Source organism: Equus quagga, chromosome 21 (genome assembly GCF_021613505.1).
Source record: "Equus quagga isolate Etosha38 chromosome 21, UCLA_HA_Equagga_1.0, whole genome shotgun sequence".
Taxonomy (NCBI): domain Eukaryota; kingdom Metazoa; phylum Chordata; class Mammalia; order Perissodactyla; family Equidae; genus Equus; species Equus quagga.
In genome coordinates, this window is record NC_060287.1 from 41,006,566 (window position 1) to 41,027,051 (window position 20,486).

A 20,486-nucleotide genomic window follows, 5' to 3' on the forward strand; every position below is an offset into this window, starting at 1 on the left:
TCAGGCGCTCAGTAGCTAGGGCTGCACGTTAGAGAGCGAGGCCCTGAGTGTGGGGGACAGAGACCCTCTGACCACCTGCTTGTTCTGTGTCCTTTGTCTGTGCCCTCACAGGCTGGCCCCCCCTCGCCTGGCTGGTGGTCGACGGGAAGCATCTGACCAAGCCCCCCAAGGACTGGCACCCGTTGGCCCAGGACATGGGGGCCGAGACTGCTTACATCGAGGTAGTGACCCTCCTAATGCATCTAAACAGGCCCAGGGGCTTAGGTCTTGTTTTTCATAAAGAGCATAAGCTGCTATTTTTTTTTTTAGATTACAGGCTAAAACTTCTCCTTGTGTTTTATCCTCATCCTAGAAATACAGAGTGGCATGTGGAAACTTACCCAGATCCTTTCAAGTGTCACTGTTACCTAATTCTCCCTTCGCTGGCTCCCCTGGGGACAGTTAAGAGGGAGCCTGCATGCACTGTTGCACCGAGGCACCTGCCCCAGGATGATCCCCAGCATCATCTGAGGGTGTTGCCTCGAGGGTCAGGGCATACAGTGAGCCCTGGTCTAACGGGATGGTTGGTGAAGGAGAGACGACCGACGGCTGCTTCTTTCCAGAATTCCGTCAGCTTCCATTCTGTGTGCTGTGGCCTCCAGAAATATCACATAATAGACTTTTCTTGAAATCTTTCAGTATAAAACCAGCAAAGAAGGCAGCACGGTGGGGGTCACAGTGTCCCATGCGTCCCTGCTGGCACAGTGCCGGGCTCTGACCCAGGCGTGCGGCTACTCAGAAGGTAAGGCATGCGAGGCGGCTCTTCCAGATGTGCACAAGGCACCCGGAAACTGTCGCTGTGTGTGTCAGGTCCAGCCCGGTATGAGGGCTCCCTTTAACCCGGGCTTTAATCCAGGCCGTGCCAGGTGCTGCCTTGCTCGGGGCTCTGTGCTCCCACTGACACGTGGATGTTAGGTCACCTGGGCAGCCCCTCTCAGGGTCCTTTTTGATAAATTCATGTGTATGTTGGTTCAGCCCCTCTCAGGGTCCTTTTTGATAAATTCATGTGTATGTTGGTTTCACGGAGTGTGAAATCCATATTCCACCAAGTCATCTGTGCCCACTGGGCTGGTTCAATCTGTGATGCAGTTAGGGGGTGGTGCATTTTACATTTTTGAAAAAAGGAAAATCGTCTTACTGAGGCACGCTTTCCTGTGACTGTGGTTTTGGCTTAAGCTGCTGTACGTGCAGACCTACAAATGGAATCTTTTTGGCCATAGCTTATCTCTTTGTAACATTTGGTAGCCTCTCATTTACTGTTAAATATCAGATATTTAACTTAGGGAACTATTATTTTAAAAACTGTAAAAACAGATACATGGTAGCTTTCTTACCATTACAATGCTGGAATTGAACAAAACCACAAAGTAAATTGAATGGTATTTTTAAATATCTAAAAGATGGGTGTTAAAAGCAAGGAGTGGCTTGAGGGCACAGCTGAAGGCATTGGTAGAGGTTTGGAAAAGGGTGTTAGATATGTTAAAGGGCCTGAATAATTTTTTGAAAATTAGATCTATCACATCAAGTCCCATGGTTTTCTTTCTCTTCTGATCCAGTGCTAACCCTACATGGCTCACATGTAATTTGGGCTCTTTAGCTAACAAAGACGCATGTGCACAGTATCCTTATTCAGAATGAAACAGCATTTCCTGACACACGCAAATCAGACTTCTTAATCCTCGTTGAGTGTTTCTCCTGTGGGTGCACCTAGGGGTTGCTGAGGTGAGGGACCAGATTTGCTCATAGCCCCAGGCTCCGTCCTCTGCCCAGTAGCCTCTGCCTAGCCTGGAGCCAGGTCCTGCAAGGACTTGGCTAGGAGCTCTGAGCACAGGGCTGTGCTGGGAGCCCCAGAACTCCCATCCTCTCCCACCCTCTAAGACGCATCGATCACACCCTCTGGAAGAGAAAAGGGGTTACTTCCTGAAGGGAAGTGACAAGAGCAGCATGTGACGTTTCCTGAAGGTGCAGGATGATGGCCTTGGGTGTGGGAAATGGGAATCTGGATGTAAAGTTGAGAAGAAAGAGTATCCATGACAGTACTCATCCCCACCTCTGACAGAAACGTGTATAGCCTCGTACAGGCTCTGGAGTATATGCTGTTCCTTGTGTTTTCCGATAGTAATCAGCACAGTTCTCTGTTTTAATACAAAATTATATGACTATCTCCTTTTATGTTTTTCCAGTAATTTGAATAGATAACCAAGATTATTGGTTAATTGGTGCATGGTATTTGGGAATGCTGTATATGTTTCCTAAAACTCTTCTATATCGATGATGTACTCAGAGTTTCTCTGAAAATGCATGTGACTTGTGAAGAGGGTCACTCAGCGGTTTAACCATCTTTGTCCACTTTCAGCTGAAACATTAACAAACGTGCTGGATTTCAAAAGGGATGCTGGTCTGTGGCATGGCGTGTTAACAGTGAGTGTCGTATGCTAAGTGATCTAATGGTTGGAATGAGGGGTTTCTAATTTTCCATATCAAACCCTGTTTTTTTAGGTGATGTAATTAATCCTTAATTGCTGATTGACTTGAATGATGTATCTAAGCTGAAATGTCATTGTGAGAGGAGTACTGATGCTGTCTGGTCCTTTCTGGTGCGGTATAGACTCTGCAGTCTGGATGCTGCATGAGGCCTGCCCCCTGAGTGCCTTTGTTTCCTTCACAGAGTGTCATGAACAGGATGCACGTGATCAGCATCCCATATGCGCTGATGAAGGTGAACCCACTCTCCTGGATTCAGAAAGTGTGTTCATATAAAGGTAATAGCAAGTAGCATCGTTACTGGATTCATCCTTCATTAAGGAAGTCGCTTTGAATTAATCTTTGGTGATTAAGAAAAAAATAAAGGACAACATGCAGAACTGAAGATGTGGGTAGAAGAGCCTGGTGACCAGCATGCCATGGCCAACTCCCAGACATACCTGTGGCTATCTGGACTCGCAGGCACTGGCTGTAGGCTGCCGTATGGTTGGACCTGCATGTGCAATACCTCAGTGTTAGCTCTTTTCTGCAAGGACCATGGGCTCCTAATTTTATTCTCTTGAAATTTCCTTTACAATCACTTCGATCTTCTAATTCTTGGTGTTTGAGATGGTTTTTACTTGAAGTTAGAGCTTTTCAAGCCACCAATTGCAAAATGGCTTATTCAAACGAAGAAGTCTAGACACAGAGCAATGGGGCTGCCCTTGGGGCCTTGCCCCACCCTGCCCTCCACCTTCGGTCAGTTAGTGCTTCCTGAGCACGCCTACACCTGTACTGGCTGGCTGGGTGTCCCTCTGGCTCTGCTCTGGTGGAGCTCAAGGCCACCTTCACTAACCCCTGAGGCTGGACCTAGGGTCTATCTTTGCACTAACTCATTCTGGGCACCGTGTTTACTTGTCTACCTGCGCTGACAATAGTACCAATTACTGACTGCGGATGTGGGACATGTGCTCTGCTGGTATGTCTTCAGAGCAGCCTTGAGGTGGTAGCTGTCTCTGTTTATCCTATTTTATGGAGGAAAACTGAAGCCTAGTGGGAGGATTTGGCGGGTGCCGCCCAGTAGTCAGGGCATGACCAGGACTGAGGGCCAAGTCCACTTGTTCACATTGTGGCATCCTCCCAGCACACCTCCTCACATCCCGAGACTTTCAGCACACAGTAGACTTGGCCACATGGCTGTGTGAGTTAGCAGCTCAGGGCAGGACAACATGAGACAAGAGGCAGATATGGAAAGAGCAAGATCGTGCTCTTAGGAGAAAATTAAAGTTGAAAGCAGATCTGAGTTTACTGTATCTTGAAATCAGACCTCAAAGTTGATGTTTAAGTGAAATGGCTTAGGGTGGGTTAAGCTGCCTATGAGACAGGGCTGCAGGGAACACGTGGCCTGAAGCAGCAGTCTGTGTGTATCTGCTCTTGCATGTGCACTTGAGTGCAGGATGAAGGGCTGTGTGTGTGTCTGTAAGATTCCAGGGTGCCAGTTTCGCAAGACTCAGGGCACGTCTGTATCCCCTCCTCTGCAGCCCGTGCTGCGCTGGTGAAGTCCCGAGACATGCACTGGTCTCTCCTAGCTCAGCGAGGTCAGAGGGACGTGAGCCTCAGCTCGCTGCGCATGCTGATTGTGGCCGACGGAGCTAACCCATGTGAGTAAGCCCATCTGATCAAGGCCTGGCCCTTGCAGCATCCCCACCTGTAAACCTGAACTCTAGAGGGACAAGGCTGAGAGAGAACATGTTGAGAAGCAGCACTGCAATGTTATGTAAACATAAATGTCCTATAATGTTCTATAACATATAACCTCTTGTTGGTGACTCAGTGGTATATCTCGTGCATGTTTATTAGGGCACTGAATTGAAAAGCAGTTGACAGAAGGTACATTTTAACACAGTTGACACAAGGTACCTGCCTGGATGAGTCATCTTTCTTAAGAAATGACCAGAATGTAGATACTAACTAGGACCCTCCTCTGAGCCTCCCACCCTTTAGCCTTGTGCCCCCACTGCAGTCCTTGACCTCTCCATATGCCTGGCCCCACTCATCCTCCCAGCTGGAGCTCCCCTGGCATGCTGCTGGGCACCCTGGGCTCTACACGGGATTCTTTTTTGTTTTTTTTTTGAGGAAGATTAGCCCAGAGCTAACTACTGCCAGTCCTCCTCTTTTCTTGCTGAAGAAGCCTGGCCCTGAGCTAACATCCGTGCCCATCTTCCTCTACTTTATATGTGGGACGCCTGCAACAGCATGGCGTGCCAAGCAGTGCCATGTCCGCACCCGGGATTCGAACTGCCCAACCCTGGGCTGCTGAGAAGCGGAACGTGTGAACTTAACTGCTGTGCCACCGGGACAGCTCCTACACAGGGTCCTGAGCATAGCTGCTTATTGGGGGTTGTCCAGGGCCTGCCTCAGGCGTCCTCTGGGCAGCCTTGGTTGACCTTTGGTGGGGATTTCTGTGCAGCACAAAGCTGTTGACCAGGTAGACTTGAGTTTTCTCAGTTTAACAGCTGTGTATCGCTGTTATGCATTGAAACCACCCTGAACCAGAGGCTGCCCTTTCAACTAATCCCCTGTCCATTGTGGCCCCGACACCCCTGCACTCCTGGATACTCCATTGCTCAGGAGAGCACCCCACCATCCAGCGCTTCAAAGCCTCTCATTCCCTCCATCCACACTTGGGCCCACAGGGCCCCTATGTCCTGCCTGCAGAACACTGCAGCGCCGCTCACGTCTCTGCATCTCTACTCACTCTCTCAGCCCCACACTTCACTCCTGCCTGAACCGGGTCAAGCAGCCCAGTCAGTGCGTGGCACTCCCCTGCAGGGCCTCCATCCTCCCAGCTGCTGGGCTTTCCCGCCAGGAAGGCCCTCCCCAGGTCGGCTCCCCTGCAGACCTCAGACCCCTACCCCCCCAAGTGCTTGTTGGTTCTCTGTAGCACTGACCCTTCTGGATTGTCTCGTTTGTCCTCTCCTGTCCCTCAGTGCCTAGCATGAGTCTGGACACAAGGGCACTTGTGAACGGGTCCCTTCCTTCCTTGGGCCTCACCATGACAGAGGGCTGGAGGCCTGTGGTACAGCCCTCAGGTCCCGACAGTTGTAGCCCAAGCAGGCAGCACCCAGGCTCCTGAGAGCTGAGTTTTCATACCCAGACTGTGGCTAGGGTGATGCTGGGGGAGAAGCAGGGACAGCCTGGGGACAGAAAGTGTAGGCTACCCTGCAGGGGGAGGCGTGGCAAGACCACTCACAGACTGTGCAGCTCATGGCACTTCTGGGAGCAGGGTGCTCACATGTACCTGGGGCCTTGTGACATGGATGGTTCAACTCTATAAACGCTCCTTGGTCACCTCCCACTCGGCAGACCTGCCAGGACATGGGGTGAGGCTGCATGTGATGGGGAGGGCAGGGCTGGCTGTGAGTTACACCTCAGCAACAGCGTAGGGGTTAAAAATAGGCTTTCTGTGAGAAATTTCCAACTCTTCCTTGCTGGTGATTTGAAAATGCATCATGTTTTTCATGGAAACAGCCCACTCCCTCCCCATAAGGCTTTTGCCTCTCTGTGTTGTGACAGTATTTTACGTCATGATGACTTAAACGTGAAATGGAGCACGTGCAGCCTCCAGGCTTGTCCCTGCGGCATCCTCCCAGAGCTGTGTGCCCAGTGTGTTGGCGGTCGAGGGCTGTCCCTGTCGGCCTTCCAGTTACCTCTTGCGTCCCGCTCTGTCACTCACAGGGTCCATATCCTCCTGTGATGCATTCCTCAACGTCTTCCAGTCCAGAGGTCTGAGGCCGGAGGTCATCTGTCCTTGTGCCAGTTCTCCTGAGGCCCTAACGGTTGCCATCCGCAGGTAACTTAATGACTTGTAAAGACTTAATTCTTACTCATACCCCTATTACCTGTGGTACCAAATTTGGTTAATTTGTTTCTAAGCAGTAGAAATCATGAAGCAATGCCCCATCCTGTGCCAGCTTCCCAGGTGTGTTTGCGTGGTAACAGGGCGACCCCCTTTTGGCCACATGTCCCACACAGCCTGGATTCCTGGTGGGAGTTGGGTGGGGGCTCCCTGGGCCATAATGTCGGGATTCTTGCAGTTTGTGGGCTTGTTTTCCCCGAGTGCTTCCTCTCACATCAGCAAGGCCTTGCCAGCTTGCCCTTAGCCACAGTAAACATGTCAACCCCAGAGCTCTTCACTGTTCTGGGGTTGGGTGAGCAGCGTGGAATGGGGTCCATGCCTGTGGGCCCGTCAACCTTCCTGGAGAAGTCCCCTGCCCCACTGCTCTCACAGCTGCCTTCTCTTTGTGCTCATCTATTGCAACTTAGAGGGCAAGGTTGGGAGGCCTCAGAGACAGCAGGCTCGTCTTCTTCCTGTGCTACTTCCACACCCCTTGTTGCTCCCGAGGCCACCGCAGATGTGCCCCTTGGTTCACTTTTCCTGCCGGATCAGCTCTTGCCTGCCCTAGGGCTCGTGTCCACACTGCCCCAGCACCATGCTGGGGTGGAGGGCAGTGGGCTTTTAGCTGAGTCTTCTATGTTAATTTTCTACTCTCAACTCAATTGTTAGAAAATTAGTCTCAGTTGTGATCTTGTATTATGTTTATATATTCATAAATAATATGTGCTTTCATATGGGTAAGGATTAAGTAATCCTAACATTTTAATAATGACTTAGCATTAAAAATCACATTTTTATCCTTCACAAACCATAAAACATCCTTCATTCCTTTGTTATGTGGTGATTCCTTTTGCTCGACAGTATGATTTCTTACTGGAGAAAATGCTGACCTTTGTTTCTCAGTGTTCCAGTCACTACTGCTGCATAACAGATCACTCAGAAACTTGGTGGCTTAAAACAGCAACAGTCATGTTCTTATTTCTTGTGCTTTCTGCAGTCAGGAGTTTGGGAAGGGCTGCAGTGGGCGCATCTGGCTTGCAGGCAAATGGTCTCTGGACTGGAGCGGGGTGGGGGAGCTTCCAGACGTTTCTTCCTATGTGCAGGCTTGGGGCTTTTCCCTCTGGTCTCTCGGAGTTCCTCACAGCATGTCATCTGCTTACCTGGCTGCCCTGGGCTCCAGGTCAGTGTCCCAAGGCAACCAGCATCACTTCCACTGTCATCACAGGGCTACCAGATGAAGGGAAGGGACGCAGACCCTGCCTCCAATGGGAGGAGTGTCAAGGTCCCATAGCAGAGGAGTGTATGGGATGGAGACGTCCTTGCGGCACCTTTAGGAATGCATCTGCCACACACAGTCCTGCAGCCACTGTCCTGACAGTCTGTGACTCAGAACAGGGTCTCTGTGCAGCATCACCCTGCAGGCAGGGTGGGCCATGGGTCCCATCTCCTCCCATGGACTCTCTATCCCCTTGTCAGTTAATCTGGTTTTGTTTTCTAGGCCACCTGACCTGGGAGGACCTCCTCCGAGAAAAGCTGTGCTATCCATGAATGGTCTCAGTTACGGTGTGATCAGAGTTGATACTGAAGAAAAGTTGTCAGTCCTCACTGTTCAGGATGTTGGTCAGGTGATGCCTGGAGGTAAGGGATGCAGGAGTGTGTCTGGTCCTGTGGATGATTAATGTAACAAAGAGTCATAATTGCCCCAGCCTTTGTAGGAGTGCTCTAGAAGCACACAAGTAAAAGATTTCTTAAAAATGTTTTTCCATGTAAATTGGGATTTTAATTTGTACCATACTTTTTCAATTTTTTGCCTTCCCTTTGTATTAAGTTTAAAGTTAAGCTAAAATCCAAGGGTCTGGTTATGGCTGTGAACCTGACTTCTGGTTCTCCAGTGCTGGGGAAAATGGTGACAACACACGTTCCGGAGTGCTCTCCTTACGCCAAGCTCATACTTGTTGAGGCATTTAACCCCACAGCACCCTATGTTGTCTGTAAATAACTCGATAATTAGATTATCTCAGGGGGTCATAAATAGTGTGTGCTACGTCAGGAGCTTGACTTTAAAGGTTCCCAGAAATCCCCATGGGTTCCAGAAAGGCCCCTGTGAGCCATCCTGCACATGGGGCCTGGTGAGCCTGAATGTCACATGAGTCGCTGGGAGTTCCCTTGCCTGCCCCAGGGCAGAGCAGTGGGGAGAAGTTGAGAGAGCAGTCTCCCTGCAGTTCTGCAGGCACATCCACACAGCGTGACGCTGCGGCAAAGTTCCACAGAGGAAAAGTAAGACTAGAGCCTGGCCAGGAGCCCCCAGTGACAGTTGTGAGTGGGGGAACGCTCTGAAGCTGCTCTGAGGTCGTCCCTCATTGCTGCAACCCCGCAGCTGCTCCAGCTCCCCTCCTCGCCACGCCAGCCCTTCTGGGGTTCGTGCGTAGCTGTCTTGACCTACCCTGGTGACTTCCAGAGGCAGGTTCCCACCTCTCAGTTAGTCACTCTGTCCCTACTGCTACCGGGACTGCATTTGACATCACAGGGCCTGCAGGTGCCCCTTGTGCCTGCAGCTCTGCCTTCTACAGGCCGCCTTGCTGACAGGACGTGAGACTCTCAGGTGCTGTGCTCGGGCATTCCAGACGCAGAGCCCACAGGCAGGGGCTCTCTGATCCTGTGCCTGTGCCAGAAGTTGGGACTCTTAGAACAAGACTGGAAATTTAAATTTTATTTCTAGTTTCCACAATTATAATAATATGAGTTATATTTTTTCCTACCTATCATTCTTCCAAAATATGGAGTCATTGGTCCTGTAGTATGCTTGGACATGAGGAAAAAATATTTTACAAAGAGCAAAGAACAAGAGTCTATTTTTAGTTGTCATGAGGCAAGCACAAGTAATTTAAGAGATTGACCAAAAACATAGGTGATTTCTTTTGAATGAAAATTTAAGGGACTTTCATAGTAGTGCTCATTTTCTTTTATTAGTAAAATGTGGACCATGATGAACTGTGTGTCTTTGTGCATAGAGCTCCCTAGGTGTGTGTGCACAGTGCTCCCCTAGGCGTGTGTGTGCATTGTGCTCTCCTAAGTGTGTGCACAGAGCTCCCTAGGTGCATGTGTGCATAGTGCTCTCCTAAGCATGTGTGCGTAGTGCTCTCCTAAGTGTGTGCACAGAGCTCCTTAGGTGTGTGTGTGTGCACAGTGCTTCCCTAGGTGGGCATCTGTCAGCTGGGACAGTTGTGGAACTGATAAACTCGTTGAAGGCTGATGGCGTCTTGTCTTCAGCGGACATACAACCTCCCACTGTGTAGCCCCACAGGGTTTGTGTGTACTGTGATGCGAAGTGGATTTGTTGCCCTCTGCCTTTTTGTGATTTAAATCAGGGTCTCTGTCACCACTGTGAGTGCATGCATGAGAGAGTGCCGGGTGTGAGCTGAGGGCTGCCTCACAGTGAGGTCCACATCCACACCATGGTTCCCTTCAGCCAAGTGTTTCCAGTGTTCTCTCTGCTGAGCCTTTGATCTGATTGTGAGCAAACAGAAATAAATGACTGATTACACCTCCTTTCTCTTCTCCTTGCTTACTGTCTTTGGAGATGAAAATATATTAGAAAAAACTCAAGAAGAGGTGAAAGAAGGATGATGCCTAGGTGACTGCAGGTTATTTAACTCATCACTGAGTGACTGAGCTTCATTTAATGGACCACCGCATATTGTGGTGTGTGTTTCGCTCTCTTTGTTGGAGGCTATTTCTGGGCACTTGCACTGTGGCAGGGCTGGGTGGCCTGGGGCTTCATTAACCAGACAGGCAAGGTCCCCAGTGCTGAGGGGTGGGCAGCAGGCAGGAGCGTCAGGGATGGGGACCCTCAGCAGCCAGGTCAGCCAGCATCTCCCATGGGCTCGAGAGGGTGGGGCAAGAAGAGTGAATACAGAGTCTGCACATCTAGTAAAGACCCTGTCGGTCTCAGCCTGTTATGTGAAGGGTGCATTGTACTTTTTCATCAGCTCACATTGGTTATATGCCATATATAAAATATAAAGACTGATTAGATGGGTATGTTATACATGTCAGAAAACTTGTTATAATAACCTACTATATATATGATGTTTTGTTTCCATAATTGCAAATAGAGCAGCAAGTAGATCTTTAGGAATGAGTCATTTAAATGTCTATTTTGTTTATGATTTTGAGGATTTTTTCCCTTTTTAGCTAATGTATGTGTTGTGAAGGTAGAAGGTACCCCTTATCTTTGTAAAACTGATGAAGTTGGAGAAATATGTGTGAATTCCAGTGCAACTGGTGCAGGATACTATGGACTGCTTGGAATCACGAAGAACATCTTTGAGGTTTGTTCCTTTTCCCAACGTTTAGTGGAATTAAGTTCTACAAGCATCAGTGGAGTGGCAGTGGGAAGGTGTGCCAAGAGAACAAAGCCCTCGGGCCGGCCTGCCTCCTGGGCATCCGCACTACTGGGGCTGCAGCCGTGACGGGAGTTGAGGTCAACCCAGGGAAGCCAGCACTCTGTGCTGGCATTGTTGGGTTGTTGGAGGAGTCCAGTGAGTGCCCCTCTTCTGGGCCAGGCACTAGGAACACAGAGACAAGGAGATAGGAGGAGGAGTACAGGCCTTTGGAGGCCGTGCTGGGCACGGGAACCCGAGGAGGGACTCGTCAGCCAGCAGAGACTCCAGCCTGGAGCAGCCTCTTCCACTCCAGGGAAACCCCAGTGACAGCCCCATCTGAGGAAGTACACTCTGGCTGGCAGGCAGTGCACATGCTGAGCTCTCCTGCCTGCCTACTGGGTCTTACTGACTGGTTGGTAGATTGTCCGTGGACCACAACCTGACCGGTCCCCTCTCCACTCTGTGCAGACCATCCCAGTTACTGCAGGAGGAGTGCCTGTCTCTGATGGGCCTTTCACCAGGACGGGGCTACTGGGCTTCGTTGGGCCTGTGAGTATGTCCCACTACCAGAACCTCAGCCTCCAGACAGGTCACAACTCAGGGGAGGAGATGCTGCTGGCATCTAGTGGGCAGGTATCTAGAGGCCAGGGATGATGTTCCATGTCCCGCAGTGCAGAGGACCACATCCCGACAGAGTACTGTCAGCCCAGAACGTCACTGGTGCTGAGTTTGGGAACCCTTCCCACGGCCCAGTAGCATTCAGAGTCCTTTACAAACTTCACCTGTAATGTATTCCCACCTCTGACCGTTCTTGTGCTGACTCCCTCCCTGGATGTCCCCTCGCCCCCACCCCAGCCCACTAGGCTGTAGGGACCTCTTCATCCCACAGTCACCCCTGGCCCTATTTCACCATGTGCATGGGGTATGTTGATCCTGTGTGGAGTTACTTGGCTTCCATGTACTATCTGCTCCTTGTAGCAGAGCCTGACCCACAGGGCCTGCCTGCACGTCCTGAGTCCTGACCAGTGTCCTTGCCTTTAGGATAACCTGGTCTTTGTTGTGGGCAAGCTGGACGGGCTGATGGTAGTCGGAGTTCGCAGACACAACGCGGATGACATCGTGGCCACTGCCCTAGCCGTGGAGCCCATGAAGTTTGTCTACAGAGGCAGGTGATGCGCTGCGGGTCCCTGTGCTGTGGCTTTAGATCCCTTCTCTGCTTGAAATTGGAGAAGTCTGTCTGCAGTAGAAGGGAAGCCCAGTGATTTGAATACACAAAAGCTAAAAATTCCTGTTCATCAGAAAAACTTCACAAAGAAAAAGATGACATTTGCAGCAAGGGCGCCAGAGTCAGTGTCCTCACTGTCTACAGAGCTCATGCAGTTCTTTAAGAAGGTGAGATCCAAATATATAATTGGGCAAAGGGGCCACAGAGGGTGAGTGACAGCAAAGGAGCACTGGGCCCCCTTCCTAATAGCCACCATGTGCAGATTCAAGCAGTGAGGTGCCATTGTCTCTGAAGTCGGCAAAGGCCAATTCTCTTTTCTACTGAGGTTTAGCAAGACACGTGGAGTGCTCTACATTGCCTGTGGGATAAGAATCATTCATGGGCCGGCCTAGTGACATAGTGGTTAAGTTTGCACACTCCGCTTTGGTGGCCTGGGGTTTGCAGGTTCAGATCCTGGGCACGGACCTACACACAGCTCATCAAGCTGTGCTGAGGTGGCATCCTACATGAAATAGAGGAAGACTGGCACAGATATTAGCTCAGAGACAATCTTCCTCACCAAAAAAAAAAAAAAAAAAAGGAATCATTTCATTCAATCAATCCCATTGCCCCTGGGATAAGAATCAATTAAACTTTTCTGAATGTGTTGGGCAAGCACTTTAAAGATTCTCGTTTCTGTTGACAAATAAATGGACCTCTGGCCCAGGCCTTTGGGTGTCTGTGGGCAAGGAGGGGAAACCCTGTCTAGTTCTGTTCAGCTCCCAAGCTCTCTGTCCTAGAAGAAGTAGCCCCTTCTTCTAGTTGGTACACTCAGCTATCTGCATTTCTTAATTTTATTCTCAAGGGAGTGCTTTTGTTACTCAAACTAGGGTGCCTCTGAGCCTGGCTAGACCCTGCCTGCCTTTGAATATACCTTAAAGAAATCCTTAGGCAATTCTGACAAATGGTGGGTCAGCATGGGCTTCAGGCCCTTCCCCTAGGTCAGGATGATGGCTATGGGACAACTGCCCAGGAGAAACTAGCAGGGCAGGCCTGTGTGGTTGCGTGCAGCCTGGAGCATGGGTGCCCAGGACATCATGACCTGCCCTTACAGCATAAACTGAGGACACCATTGCATAGGTGTCCACAGGGGTAATATCAGGTAGCCCACACCTGCTTCTGAGGTGGATTAGGGACACCACCTCCTTACATGGCCGTCAGAACCTGGAGGTGCCTAGAGGTGAGGGCCCCACCTGATGAGGCAATGCCAGCCCCGGTGATTAGCTGGGGTATGGGGTGATGGCCTCTGCGATTGGACAGGGTAGCCTGCCTGTCCCCACCAGGGAAGAACTTGGGGACTACACCCACCTCAAAAGAGAACCACAGTCAATTAAGCGTAAGTGCCACTGGAAGTAGAACATCCAGGAATATTAGCAACGTGTAATGAGGTCAAGAAATCATAACAACAGTTGTTTAAGCAAAGAACACAACAGACGGAATAAATAGTAGGATGGATACAGCTAGAGAACAAGTTGATAAGCTGGAAGGTCAGATTAAGAAACTACTCCAGAAGTAAAGGAATAGAAAGTTTAGAAGAAAAATTAAGAGAGATGGGGAGAGAGGAAAAAGGGCTGGCATCCTGATAGCAGACTTGGAGATGGCGTGTGCACAGAGAAGCGGGGTGTCTGGGAAGCAGGAGGCTGGAAGTGTCCAGATGTGAGAAGGTCCTCAGAGCTGCTTTGGCCACGTGTCTCAGCCAACACAAGAACCAAGCAGATGCATCAGACTTCCCATTGGTGGCACTGCTGCAAGAGGATGACAGTGCAGTAATGTTTTCAAGTTTTTGAAAGGAATTTTTAACTTAGACTTTATGTTCATCCAAATTGTCACCTCATTGTGCAGTAATAAGTAATAAAAATATTTTGGGGCATATAAGTTTCAGAAGTTTTGTTACAAAAAGACTCTTTTTGTGAAAACACTTTCAGATGAGACACTAAGGGAAACAAATACAGGAAATGCTACAAGATGTATGAAAATAAGGAAAATTTAATACTAGGTAAGGTTTGTTGTATAAAAGAGTGTGTGCATGTGTACACACCAGGCTAAGGAGAGAACAAGAGAAGGTATATGTCCATAACAGCCCAGAACTAGAACAGTGGACATGCTAGCATGATGGGTTTGATGGGGAGACCAGCTTCTTGTCTTATAAGGAAAAAGATAGTGATACCAAGTCAAAGTCTAAAAGAGGAAAAAAGGCAAGACAAAAGAAGGAGAACGTGTTGAAATTCTTAAAGTAAGAGAAACAAGTCCAGATATATCAATCACAATAAGCGTGAGTAGATGAACTCATGAAAGATTTAATTAGTTGGATTTAAAAATATAATTAATAGAATTTCTAGACAAAGATTTTTGCACCAAGAAATGTATCACATGTATTAACGTTAAGGATTAAAATTAAGGAAAATTTTTTTTTAAATGTGTGCCTGGTTGCTTTGTTTTACACCAAAGTCCTCTCTGTTTTAGTGAATTGAAACTTATTTCAACCATACTTGAGGTTATTAATGACTGCTTACTTTTTAAATTCTCAACAAGCAGCCTATTGTTAGATTGACTTTTACACACCAGCACTTCTGGATCTCCCATTTCAAGTAAGAGGAGGCTCTGCGTCCCATCTGGCATCCTTTGCTGGGTGGTCATCTTTGTTCTTGTCCTCTCCCAGGATCGCTGTGTTCTCTGTGACAGTGCTGCATGATGACAGGATCGTCCTAGTGGCAGAGCAGCGGCCTGATGCCTCCGAGGAGGACAGCTTCCAGTGGATGAGCCGCGTGCTGCAGGTGGGCGCAAGGGTATGCTCCTTTTCCGGCCTCTCTAAGTGTGTGGTTCAGAGGAATCCAGGTGTTTGGGGTGTTCCACATTCCATTCCTCTAGAGTGCAGGCGGTGAGCCCCACCTGCCTGTCCCTGTCTCCAGCTCAGTTTTTGAAACACTTTCACCTTTTTGTGACTGTGCTGAGCAGGCCAGATGTCCAGTTGCTCCACACTTGATCACGGGGTTGACTTGTTGAGACTCCTGGCTTCCAGGACCCCTCTTCCACCTTGCACGTAGTAGGCACTAAGTAAACACGTGCTTTGTAAGGATGAGGGAACAGCTATGTAATGCTGTTCATATGTAATGCTATACGAAGGTTAGTGTGTCCTTGTTATTCAAAGAACAGTCCCATAAAGCTGCTGTCAACTAGGATGATTTAAAATGAAAATATCACTTAGATTCAGAGTAGGCCGACACCCAGGGGTGGACTGGTGTGAAATGAGAACTTGTACACCTCTCTACCAGTTATTTTTTCATTTTATTATGAAAACGTTCAAACATACAGCAAAGTTGAAAGAATTGTACAGTGACTTCCTAGTGCCCAATCTCTGGGTTCTGCAGTGGTCTACATGTTGTAACATTTGCTCATCGCATGTCTGTCCCTTTGCCCGTTCATCAGGGTGGCTCTGTTGTGACACATCGCAGCATCACCTTCCCCTCTATGCTTGCATGTTCATATCTTTAAATACTGAACTAGGGTTCAACATATTCTTCTTTGAGGAGAAGGAAGTAGAATTTACATTCATTAAAGTGCACAAATCTTAAATGTAGTACTCAGTGAGTTTTTCAGTCAACTTTATTGAATGTAATTTACATGTAGAATGAGCCCATTTTTAAGTGTGCAGGTTGATGAGTTTTGACAAATGTATGCACCCAGGTAACCGCTGCACATGATAATTTAAATACAGAGCATGTGCATCACTCCAGCAGGTTCTCCCGTGTCCCTTTGCGGTTGGTCCCAGCCCAGAGAACCACTGGTCTGCTTGATGTCACTGCCAATGAGTTTTTCCTTCCTGCCTGATGCTCTGTGTAGATGGTGTCACCGTGTGTGCTCCTCCATCTGGCTGCTCTCCCTCAGCAGCGTTGTGAGATTCCTCGTGTTGTATTTGGACCAGTGGTTCATTCCTTTTATTGCTGACTGGTGTTCCTTTGCTTATCTAGTCACATCTTGATGGACGTTTGGGTTGCTAATTTCTGGGTGTCCCGAATAAAGCTACTATGGACAATACTGACTCTTGGTTCTGGCAGCTTTTCAGAGAAGCTCTCTGGTGTCCTGACATCTCTAGGTTAGTTGCATGAAGTTGTGTGTAGCCCCACAGCCACCTGACAAAGGAAACAAACTTCAGAGTGAGTTTTTCCCACATATGATTCACAACATTTATTTTTGATAAAAACTTTAATGTTTTTTGTGGAATATTTCTAATACACCAAACATAAAAAGAAGAGTTCCCATCGACCTGCTTCAACAGTGACCATCCAAGCCCTGTCTGCACCTCCACCTGCCCTCCTCACTTCTGCCTCAAAGGTGTTTTGAAGCAAATTCCAGACATCACATCATTTTTTCTGTAAAGATTTTAGTATTTATTTCTTTAAAAGAGAAATACTATTATCACATTTTGAAAGTTAACAATAACATCTTTATTTTTTTACTGAGATATAATTGACATATAACATATAGTTTCAGGTGCACAACATAATGAATTGATATTTGTATATATTGTGAAGTGATCACCACACTAAGTCTAGTTAACATCCATCAACACGCTTAGTTACAGAATTTTTTCTATTGTGATAAGAACTTTTAAGGTCTACTCTCTTAGCAACTTTTAAATATATAATACAGTATATTAACTGTAGTCACCATGCTGCACATGACATCCCAGGACTTATTTATCTTATAACTGGAAGTTTGTACCTTTTGGCTCTCTTCACCCATTTCACCCACCCTCCACCCCCTGCCTCTGGAACCACCAAACTGTTTTCTGTATCTATGTGCTCAGTTTTGTTTTTTTTTTAAGATTCCACATATAAGTGAGATCATACAGTATTTATCTTTCTCTTTCTGACTTATTTCATTTAGCATAATGCCTTCAAGGTCCATCCATGTTGTTGCACATGGCAAGATTTCATTCTTTTTTATGACCGAATAATATTCCTGTGTGTGTGTGTGTACCCCATTTTCTTTATCCATTCATCCATCAGTGGACACAGGTTGATTCCATATCTTGGCTATTGTAAATAATACTGCAGTGAACATGGGATGCAGGTATCTTTTTGAATTAGTATTTTTGTGTTCTTCAGATATGTACACAGAAGTGGAATTGCTGGATCGTGTGGTAATTCTTTTTCTTTTTCTTTTTTTTTGGTGAGGAAGATTCACTCTGAGCTAACATGTGTTGCCAATCTTCTTTTTCTTTTTTTGCTTGAGGAAGATTAGCCCTGAGCTAACATCTGTGCCAGTCTTCTTCTGTTTTGTGTGTGGCTTGCAGCCACAGCATGCCTTGACAAATGGTGTAGGTCTGCACCTGGGATCCAAACCCGTGAACCCAGGCCGCCAAAGTGGAGTACACTGGACTTAACCACTATGCCACGGGACCAGCCCCAGTAATTTTATTTATAATTTTTTGAGGAACTTCCATACTGTTGTCCATAGTGGCTGCTCCACTTTATATTCCCACCAACAGTATACAGGGGTCCTTTTTCTCTACATCCTTGCCACATGCTTGTTATTTCTTGACTTTTTGATAACAGGCATTCTACCAGGTGTGAGATGATATCTCATTGTGGTGATGTGTATTTCCCTGATGATTAATGATGTTGAGCCTCTTTTCATGGACCTGTTAGCCATCTGTATGTCTTCTTTGGAAAAATGTCTATTCAGAGCCTCTGCCCATTTTTCAATTTGAGTTTGTTGTTGTCGTTATTGAGTTGTATGAGTTCTTCATATATTTTGGATATTAACCCCTTCTCAGATATATGATTTCTCTCATTCCATAGGTTGCCTTTTTATTTTGTTGATTGTTTCTTTTGCTGTGCAGAAGCTTTTGAGTTTGATGTAGTCCTGTTTGTTTATTTTCGCTTTTGTGGCCTTTGCTTTTGGTGTCAAAGCCAAAAAATCATTGCCAAGACTGATGCCAAGGAACTTACCGCCTTTGTTTTCTTCTGGAAGTTTTACGGTTTCAGCTCTTACATTCAAGTCTTTAATCTATTTTGAGTTAAATTTTGTGTGTGGTATAAGACAGTGGTCCAGTTTTCTTCTTTCACATGTGGCTGTCCAGTTTCCCCAACACCAGAAGAGACTGTCGTTTCCCCCTTGTATGTTCTTGGCTTCTTTGTCATAAAACTGACCATATATGCGTGAGTCTATTTCTGTTCCACTCCATTCTTTTCCATTTCTGTTCCACTGATCTGTGTGTCTGTTTTTATGACAATACCATATTGTTTTTATTACTATAGCTTTGTAATATAGTTTGAAATCAGGAAGTGTGATGCCTCCAGCTTTGTTCTTCTTTCTCAGGATTGCTTTGGCCATTCAGGGTCTTTTGTGGTTCCATACAAGTTTTAGGATTGTTTGTTCATTTCTGTGAAAAATGCCATTGGGATTTTCATAGGCATTGCATTGAATCTGTAGATTGCTTTGAATAGTATGGATATTTTAACTATTAATTCTTTCAGTCCATGAGCACAGAATATCTTTCCATTTCTTTGTCTCTTCTTCAATTTCTTTCATCAGTGTCATATAGTTTTCAGTGTACAAGATTCTTACCTCCTTGGTTAAATTTATTCCTAGGTATTTTATTCTTTTTGATGCAATCGCACATTGGATTGTTTTCTTAATTTCTGTTTCTGATAGTTTGTTGTTAGTGTATGGAAATGAAGCTGATTTTTGTATGTTGATGTTGTATCCTGCAGCTTTACTGAATTCATTTTTTAGTTCAGTTTTTTTGTGGAGTCTTTAGGGTTTTCTATATATAACATTGTGTCATCTGAAAATAGTGACAGTTTTACTTCTTACTTTCTAATTTGGATCCCTTTTATTTCTTTTCCTTGCCTGACTGCTCTGGCTAGGACTGCCAATACTATGTTGAATAAAAGTGGTGAGAGTGGGCATCCTTGTCTGGTTCCTGTTCTTAGGGGAATACCTTTCAGCTTTTTGCTGTTGAGTGTGCTGTTAGCTGTGGGCTTGTCCTACATGGCCTTTCCTATGTCAGTGTAAATTCCCTCTGTACCCACTTTGTTGAGAGTTTTTATCATAACAACAAGTTTTTGATGTAATTAAATATATAGTCACTATTCAAATTTCCCTGATTGTCTAATTTTAGTTTGTTTGTTAGACTCAGGATCCAAATGAGGTATGAAAAATTGCACTTGGTGGAGACAGGTCTGTAAGTCTTTTTTAATCTATAGACTCTTTTTCTGTCATATTTTTCTTGCAATTTTATTGTCAAAAATGGGTTGTTTGTCCAATACGTTTCTCTAGCCTGAATTCTGATGACTGTGCCTCTGTGGTGTCATGTAATGTAGTCGTCTGTCCTCTGTGGTTCCTGTGCATTAGTGATTTGATCTAGAGGTTTGATCAGACTCAGGTTCAATTTTCTGGCAAAAATTCTCTATTGTTTAGCACTCCTATGTTGTGCTGATTGGTTAGGACTTCATGGTGCTGCTCCTTTGATCCTTCCATTCCTTCTTCATTATCGGCTGGAGCAGCTTTAGAAGTTTCCTCTACAGAGAGTGCACGTCCTCTTCAGTCAGCGGAGACCTGGAGGGCAGGTCATGCAGGAAAACAAGGTTGAGGATTGATTTCAGAGTAATGAGCTGGTTTCCCACAATCCTCTAAAAGTGACCACTGAGTTTTGTTTTGTTTACTTGTTTCATTATGAACTAGTGGATTTAAACATACTGGATGTGTTTCAGTCTACTATAGTTATTATTTTCCTTTTTCAGTGGTCAGTAGGAGCCTCTTCAGGGTGGCTCTTAAGTCCCTTTAACACCCACCTGGGATTCTCTGAGGCCACAACAGAGAACAGGAAGATCAGACATTTGAGGCAGGCAGTGCATTTCGTGTCCTCGACCTGTCCCGGCCAGGACCCCAGGGGCCCTGCTGCCTCCCAGGGGACGTGGGGTTGGGACCACCATCTGGACACTTGATGTTGCTGGCTTAGTCACTGTTTCTGGGCTTTTTTCAGGGGACATGGTAGGAAATGATGCTGTATGTTTGTAAGATTACCTGCATCGTGAGTTTATACTGCTAATTCCAAATCACATTCAAGACCACAGGGTTTTATTGATCTCATCGAACTCCTTTCTCCCACACAGAAAAATTGCCTTTGTCCACGACTCCAGCAGAACTACTCACTTAGCACAGGCCACTCTACACACACTGCGGTCTCATAATAGCGATCTCCACACTACCTCTAAAACGTGAGATTTCTGACAGCAGCTTAAGATGTTTTTGCAATTCTTTTTGCCCATATGGCACATCCCATGAGTGGTGGACTAATTGAACTACAGTGTTTAAAGTCACTGTAAATAGATTCTTTCTCTGTGGCTGTGCCACCAACCTGACTCCAGCTCCATTGAGTTCATTTGTTTTATTTCACTTTCAGTTGTTAGGAATTGCTTTTTAAAAT

The 20,486-nt window shown here is 46.7% G+C and overlaps 1 protein-coding gene across 7 annotated transcripts in view; it reads left to right on the top strand.

Annotated features, from left to right (window-relative positions):
* The window catches only part of DIP2A (disco interacting protein 2 homolog A), a 145,515-nt gene that overhangs the window by 98,910 nt on the left and 26,119 nt on the right, over positions 1–20,486 (top strand). For all 7 annotated transcript variants that reach the window (XM_046648006.1, XM_046648007.1, XM_046648004.1 and 4 more), the window contains 11 exons: positions 112–221; positions 679–781; positions 2,396–2,460; positions 2,708–2,801; positions 4,044–4,163; positions 6,241–6,355; positions 7,899–8,038; positions 10,595–10,731; positions 11,254–11,334; positions 11,827–11,954; positions 14,709–14,823. In XM_046648006.1, coding sequence (XP_046503962.1) covers positions 112–221; positions 679–781; positions 2,396–2,460; positions 2,708–2,801; positions 4,044–4,163; positions 6,241–6,355; positions 7,899–8,038; positions 10,595–10,731; positions 11,254–11,334; positions 11,827–11,954; positions 14,709–14,823 — 1,208 coding nt within the window. The remainder of the gene's footprint in view (positions 1–111; positions 222–678; positions 782–2,395; positions 2,461–2,707; positions 2,802–4,043; positions 4,164–6,240; positions 6,356–7,898; positions 8,039–10,594; positions 10,732–11,253; positions 11,335–11,826; positions 11,955–14,708; positions 14,824–20,486) is intronic.